Source organism: Narcine bancroftii, chromosome 3 (genome assembly GCF_036971445.1).
Source record: "Narcine bancroftii isolate sNarBan1 chromosome 3, sNarBan1.hap1, whole genome shotgun sequence".
Lineage (NCBI taxonomy): Eukaryota > Metazoa > Chordata > Chondrichthyes > Torpediniformes > Narcinidae > Narcine > Narcine bancroftii.
In genome coordinates, this window is record NC_091471.1 from 350,661,342 (window position 1) to 350,669,136 (window position 7,795).

The window sequence follows — 7,795 nt, forward strand, 5'->3', positions numbered from 1 at the left end:
CACTATTTAATAGAGGTATGAAAGATTGCCTCAGAAGAATACTTCCGAAGTGGAAAATAATGACATTTGATCTCGGGCAGAGCTTGTCCCGAGCTGCATGTTGTTTCTTATTAGCATAGAACAATTAGAGTATAAAACGGAGAGTCCCCCTATCCACCCAAGTCACTCTTCTGCGGCAGCTTCACCATGAACCGACTGGTGCTCATCCACCTCTTCTCACTCGTGGTATGTTTCCAAATTATCCACGCAAAACAGAAAGGTGAGTGCATTTTTTTTTAACGAACTCCACGCAAAACCACTTTGTCATTGAGGGAAAGATTTGATATCGGTGAGGATTTTTTTTAACAGTTTGCATTGATAGGTTTTGGGGGATATTTGCATTGTGGGATTTTGGAAAAAGACAGTTGCACATTTTCCTGCTTGTGAGTTGCACGTTAAAGAACAAAAAATCATTTTAGAATGGGTCTTCGCGTAATAATGCTGACTAAGTCAAACTTGATCTATGTCATGGCAGTTTGAATCTAACACAGATTGGATTTAGTGGGGACTTGTTGAAAGGCTCCGACACGAAACGTCGACGATTCTTTGGCTCCGCTCACTGAGTTCCTCCGGCCTCTTGGTTTTCCGATACTGGTTACGCCCGGGATGAATTTGAACGAGGTGCTAGAAGCTGCTCAGGAGTGTTCATGTCACTTGTGACCTACTCAAAACGAGCAGGTTTTCAATGTCTCGGGGCCTTCGATCTCAATGAATGCAACGAGAGTGGGGTCAAGGGAGCGAGAAGCAATTGGGGTTCCTCGCCCTAATTGTGGAAATGCATCAAATCAACCAGCCTGACACACAGGAAAAATTATTTAATGGAAATTAGCGGAGGAAATCCTTTTGACCAGCACCACTTTGAAGAATTGGGAGTCATTGTTGACAGTTTTTAAAAATCCTTTTAACTCGAGATCTCCAAAGAGAGGAAAACTGAAGTTAAATTTCCGAGCCAAGGTGAAGTGCTTGGAGGCGCTTCTCGACACGTGGGGAGGGAGTGCAGTCGCGTTTCTGTCATTGGGCCATCATGTTGGCGCAGGGCCGAAGGGCCTGTTCCTGGCCTGCGCTGCTCCATTAACATCAGGGCTGTTTATTAAAAGATCGGCAGTTTTCGGCCATGGCCTCGTCTGCAGAGAAGGTGATAGGAGGTGGTCAAAATGTCCCAGAGTAAAAGTAGATTTGATTTAAAAATGATTTAATTTACAATTATCGAGGGCACAAATGGTAAAACGGGTTTAAAAAGACGGAAATCTGCAGACGCAGTGGTTGAAGTAAGAACATAATGCTGGAGAAACTCAGCAAGACAAACTGAGCATTTTTCATAGCAAAAATGACCCACGTTTCGGGCTTGAGGTCTTTCGACGTGGTGTGAGGAGCAAGTGGCAATGAAGGAATTTGGGACCGAGACCGGGAATGTTGTTGGACTAGATGCACCGGGTGGGCGTTTGAATGCGTGGGGGCATGGACAGAGTGGAGTGAGTTGGAATGGGGGGGAGGGGGGTTGGGGACAACCTCATTCTCTCCACTTCAGTAACATGAACGTTTAACCCTCTATGTGGATGTTTCGAAGGTGCAGCAGGCGAAGTCTCTCACGCCCTGGTGTTTGCTCTGTGTGCAGGTCTTGCCTCGCATGCTGGTGGGATGGCGGATGCCGGAGTCCCCTCCAGGACTCTCCATCCTGCATTGAACCGAGCTAAACAGCGGCAGACAAGTCGGAGCCTTCCCGAGTCCAGCCCGCCGACCCACCAGGCTTCCATGGGAAGAGAAGAGGTTGATCATCAATTGGACAAGGTGACGAATGTCTTTGACGTGAGGACGGCCAGACGACGTCCCGAGGGGCGAGCAGGAGATTGCTCGGTAACCCTTGGGGCTCCATTCCCCCCGGAGAACTCCAAGCTGAACAGGTCGCCGACCTACTACAGCCTCCTGGCCAAGAGCATGCGGCCGCGTTCTTCAGTGGATCCGTCCCATTCCCACGCAGGTGGCCAACTCTCCCATCGGGGAGCAAGGCAGGGCGAGAAGGTGGCGAGCCAGGGGCTGGACCCCGAGGAGAACCGGCCCAGAAAGTCCCATCGCCCAAGAACAAGCGAGACGTTCATAAACGGCATCAACTCGCCCTCGGAAACCAACCGCGCCGCAACTAGCCTGCTCTATCACTTCAACATCCTCCGAGAAGGTGGCTGAGCTCTTTCCTCTTTCAATGAGGGAGTCGTGAAGGATAGTCAGGGACAAAAATGGTGCCCTTGAAGATGAGAGCGGTCGGCTATGTAAGGAGCCAGAAGAGTTGGGGGAGATGTGATTCACTCAGAAAACTGGCAGAATCTAGGGAAGTAAGGAAAACGAGCTGTGAGCTCATGGAACCTATACAGATTAGAGGAGGAGGTGGTGGATTAAGGAGAAATGACCATAGTCCCTCAGACCTTGAGGGACACTAGTGTAGAAATTGCAGGGGGTTTTGCAGAATTATTATGATGCTGGAGGATTGGAGGGTGGCTGGTGTTGTTCCATCTTTAAAAAGGGTTCCAAAAGTTATGTGGAAATTATAGCCTGTTGAGCCTGATGTAAATTATTGGAAGATGTTCTAAGAGATCAGATATACAAGCATTTGGATAGTCAGGGACGGATTCGGGATAGTCAATGGCTTTGTGTGTGGTAGACCTTGCCGAACCAATCTTTGGATGTGGTCTATATGGACTTTAGTAAGGCCTTTGGGAGGTTAGCCTGGAAAATTCAGTCACTTGATAGTTGTGGTGAGGTCATAAACTGAATTCAACATTAGCTTTACAGGAGAAGCCAAAGAGTGGTGGCAGTTCATTGCTTCTCAGACTGGGGGGCCTGTGACTAGTGGTGTGCATCAGGACCGGTACAGGGACCATTGTTTTGTTGTCTATAATCAATGATCTGGATAATAATGTAGTAAATTGGATGAGCAAGTTTGCAGATGTCACAAAGATTGGAGGTGTTGTGAACAGTGAGAAAGGTTTTCAAAGCTTGCAGGAGGTTCTGGACCAGCTGGGAAAATGCGCTGAAAAATGGTAGATGGAATTTAATGCAGACAAGTGTGAGGTGTTGCCCCTTGCAAGGAAAAACCAAGGTTGGACATGCATAGTAAATGGTAGGGCACTGACGAGTGTGGTAGAACAGAAAGATCTGAAATTACCTTTATGTTCATCTATGAAGTTGTCTATCAGAATCCCAATTATTTTATTCAGGAAACAAACCTCTTGGGGGTGGGGGAAATGTGTTAATTAGTGCTATTTGTATCTTATTGGAAATTGTATAAAAATTGCATTTTGTACTCTGCTTCAAATTTTTGCAAAAAACATTATTTTAGCAATAAATTTTCTATAAAAAAAGATAGGGGATTACAGATACATAATTCCATGAAAGTGGTGTCATGGGTAGATAGGGCTGTAAAGAGAGCTTTTGACATACTGGCTTTCATAAATCAAAGTGTTAAGTACAGGAGTTGGATGTTGTATTAATCATTGGTGAGGCCAAATTTGGAGTATTGTGTGCATTTTTGGTTGCCTAACTACAGGAAAGATATCAATAAAATTGAAAGAGTATAGAGAAGATTGGCTAGGATGTTGCCAGGACTTCAGGAACTGAGATGTAGGGAAAAGTTAAATAGGTAGCTTAGAAGATAGTTTCTGGATTCTAGCATCTGTCGTTTCTTTTGTCTCCAACTGTTTTGTACTGGCATTTCATGGGCTCCCTACTTCTTTACTCTGTACGTCCTTTTGTGGAGCCCAGAAAACACATGGTTCACTAATCATCCTTTCAATACGTTTTTCTCGACATCAGAGATTTATGCACAAATACACCTATGTCCCTCTCGCCCCACACGCCCATCAGCCTTTTGTTGAAATTATCACTCCATTGTCTTTATGCCGAAACATATCAATCCACACTTTGCCATTGTGTAATCTATTTTGCCATTCCCTGTCCTCCTTATGATCCCAAATCCCTAATCATTTTAGATTAATATCAAAGTAAATAGAGGAGCAAAATGGCTGCTGAGGTCAGTGGGAAGAATTTGCACATTTATTGCCACCTCTTCCTGAGAACTTTCCTCCGCACCAAAACAGTTGCCTCCCATTTAATGGTCAAGTGGGGAACAATTGATGAAAGGACAGAGTTTAGGGGCTGGTATTTCCAGGATATTTTTTATTTCCTAATTATTTGAGTTAATGAAGGAATGATATTTAGCCTTGCTGGTTTGGATGGCTTTTGACATGTTTTGCACAATTTTCTGATTTCTATCCTAACCTTCTCCCTTCCCCCCCCCACCCCCATTCAGTGAAAAAGGAAGGTAGGGTGGGGTATCTTTAGAAGGTGGGATTGGGAACTGGTATCTGACCATCATCTTCCCATTCTGGCCCTGATATGTCTGAATTAAGGAGCCTAAGTAAGTGGACAATTGGGTTGGGGGCTGGGACCAGGACAAAGGCAGGAGGACATTGGGATGGATTTTCCTGCCTGCTATATCTGTTTGCTCAGGCTTCTGACCTCCTACTCTAAGGCAAGGTGCTTACCTTGTGGTTGGTGAGGCAATCAAAGAATTATTTTTTTTTTTTAATTTTTTATTTTTCACACCATAAATCACATTAGCCATGATATACACTATTTCTTTTTCACACATATACAGTGACTTTTTCTCCCCCCCCCCCTCCTCCCAAGCCACCCCCCCCCCCCCCCCTCATCCATTTTAGGTATACAATCTAGGTTGCATTAAGCCAGTCAGACAATGTTGTCATTCAACAAAAATACACCAGAAATTCTACTGAGTCCATTCTTTTCTTTCCTTCTCCTTCCATCAACTTAGGTAATGTTTGTCCCCAGTAGGTTTTCGCTTTTGTATTTAATGTAAGGCTCCCATACTTGTTCGAATATTTCAATATTATTTCTTAACCTATATGTTATTTTTTCTAATGGAATACATTTATTCATTTAAATTTAGTAGTTTCTTCCTTTTAATTTGGTTATGTATTCCATTAATATTTAAAGTCATATAGTTCAGCGTAGCCCTTTTATATTTTGTTTATCTTCTCTTTCCGTTTTTCCATCATTACCTTTCCTCCTTTTCCATTTCTGTTTTCTTATTTTCAACTCTTTATAAGACAACATTCCTACAACATCCAACATTTTCCTTATTCTCCTATTTCTATCTTATTTATCCCCAATCTCCCCTTCCCCTCCTGAGTTGTCCTTTATCCCTTGTCGGACAACCACATCTCCCCTCTCCATTTGGATTTGCGAATCCACTCGCAAGCGTCAACTGATTTTGCAGTGACCGCTATTTCCCCCCACCCAGCCCCCCCCCAGAAAAGATTTCACTTTTCATATGTCACAAAGGTCACTCTTTTAATTCCCTCCTTATTCTCTCTATTCCATTACCTTCCCTTATTAATTCTTGTCTATACTATCTATATTTTCCTCTAAGTACAGATACATTCACGTATGCACATTGTCTCTATTCACTCTTATACCTCTTTATCCGCATACATATCAATCGTGATCATTTTTGCTCTCATTACCCGTCTTCATCCCTCAGTCTATTTTTGTCTTTACCCACATACATATCAATCGTGATCATTTTTACTCTCATTACCCGTCTTCATCCCTCAGTCTATTTTTGTAATTGTTCTGCAAATTTTCGTGCTTCTTCTGGATCCGAGAATAGTCTGTTTTGTTGTCCTGGAATAAATATTTTCAATACCGCTGGATGCTTTAGTATAAATTTATACCCTCTCTTCCATAAAATCGCCTTTGCTGTATTGAACTCTTTTCTCTTCTTTAGGAGTTCAAAACTTATATCTGGATAAATGAAGATTTTTTGCCCTTTATACTCCAGTGGTTTGTTGCCCTCTCTTACTTTTTCCATTGTCTTCTCCAGTACTTTTTCTCTTGTAGTATATCTTAGGAATTTTACTACAATAGATCTTGGTTTTTGTTGTGGTTGTGGTTTAGAGGCCAATACTCTATGTGCCCTTTCTATTTCCATTTCTTGCTGTAGTTCTGGACATCCTAGGGTCTTAGGGATCCAATCTTTTATAAACTCCCTCATATTCTTGCCTTCTTCATCTTCCTTAAGGCCCACTATCTTTGTTATTTCTTCTGTTATAATTTTCCATTGTATCTATTTTTTGAGCTAGTAGTTCTTGTGTCTCTTTAGTTTTTTTATTAGATTCCTCCAATTTCTTTTTTAAGTCTTCTACCTCCATTTCTGCTGCTACTGCCCGCTCTTCCATCTTGTCCATTTTCTTTCCCATTTCTGTTAAGGTCATATCTATTTTATTCATTTTCTCTTCTGTGTTGTTTATTCTTTTTCTTAAATCATTAAATTCCTGTGTTTGCCATTCTTTAAATGACTCCATGTATCCTTTAATAAGAGCAAGTATATCCTTTACCTTGCCTTTCTTTTCTTCTTCTATTTCACTGTACTCTTCCTCTTCCTCTTCTTCTTCCTCTGGGTTGACCATCTGTTGTTTCTTTGTTGCCCTTTCCTTCTCTTCTTTCTTGTTTCTATTGTCTTCTGTGGTCTCTTCTTGCTGCAGGTGTTCTGCAGCTGTCGTTGCCGGCTGTGGAGATCGACTCCCCAGCTGGTCCCCCCTCCCGTCGGTGTGTTTTTTTTTTCATGCGCGGTTGCGCACTTTTACTCGGCTCAGCGAGCCATTTTTGTAGTCCATTATTTACCGACCTGAGGGAGCGGGTTTCTCTCTCCGCAGCGGGCCTCTTCGGACAGGTAAGGCCTTCACCTTTTTCCTCCGTTGTCTTCTCTTCCTCTCTTCTTACCGTTGATTTTGATTTTTCTTTTTTTGTCGCCATCTTCTTTCTACCTTTATACTCACTTTTCTGTAACTTTTATTTCTGTGCCTTTGTGTTTTCCTTTGTTTTTCCCGACTTTTCTGGAGAGGGCTGGAGTTCACTGTCCGGCCACTACTCCATCACCAGGCAATCAAAGAATTGAAGCAACACCTGATATCACTCTGGTCAACGCTCCAGGCTGATTCCATTTTCCTCAAACTGAGCCCATTGTGACCATTGCTGTCTGTTTACGTCCAACTGGTTTCACCCAACATTTGTTTTAGCAGTGAACAGAACTTTATTTTATTTAAATTATCTGTTTTAACAATGGTGTATATTTTTAAAAAATTATAGATTCTGCTGGTGGTAACTGAACTAACTGGAGGTTTCCCACAGATTACAACAAACAATTGTGCTCCGTTGAATGCAGGAAGGAGAAGAATGAGAGACAGTTCTACTGCAGCAGTGATTTTGGTGAGAATCCTGTCATTCTGTTGACTTTGGATTTAATACTTTGGGGAAGGACCTGGTGACCAGATTCCCTACTAACCAGATGGTTATTTTTGGAATAAGTATACTGGATGTTAAATGAAAAATGTTCCATATACTCCATGAACATTTGAATTTTTTTCATTTTTGCAACTTTTGCAGCTTTCATTGCCACATCTGCCACTTCAGGAAATTGTAAGTTCTAATACATTAGATGATAAATAGCAAGGACTCAGAAGTCATTTTTTTTAATTGAAATAAAAGCTTCCCCTTTCTTCATCACCAAATGTTTGTGCCAAGTGTCCACTTTTGGGAGAAGAATATCAATTGAATTTATTTGATAGGTATATAGAACTTATAATTTTTAAATTTAATTTTAGACCTACAGCACGGTAACAGGCCCTTTGGCCCACAACCCTGTGCTGCTCAATGACACCCAATTAATCCTCAACCCTCATAC

The 7,795-nt window shown here is 42.2% G+C and overlaps 1 protein-coding gene across 5 annotated transcripts in view; it reads left to right on the forward strand.

Annotated features, from left to right (window-relative positions):
• LOC138759410 (UPF0450 protein C17orf58 homolog) overlaps window positions 1-7,795 on the forward strand; it is a 54,708-nt gene that overhangs the window by 41,762 nt on the left and 5,151 nt on the right. For 4 of the 5 annotated variants that reach the window (XM_069929748.1, XM_069929747.1, XM_069929743.1 and 1 more), the window contains 2 exons: window positions 1,655-2,212; window positions 7,243-7,320. In XM_069929748.1, the coding sequence (XP_069785849.1) occupies window positions 1,678-2,212; window positions 7,243-7,320 (613 nt within the window). In that variant the 5' untranslated portion in view covers window positions 1,655-1,677. Of the gene's footprint in view, window positions 1-65; window positions 260-1,654; window positions 2,213-7,242; window positions 7,321-7,795 lie in introns of those variants that run through there. The other variant, XM_069929746.1, reaches the window with a different exon arrangement.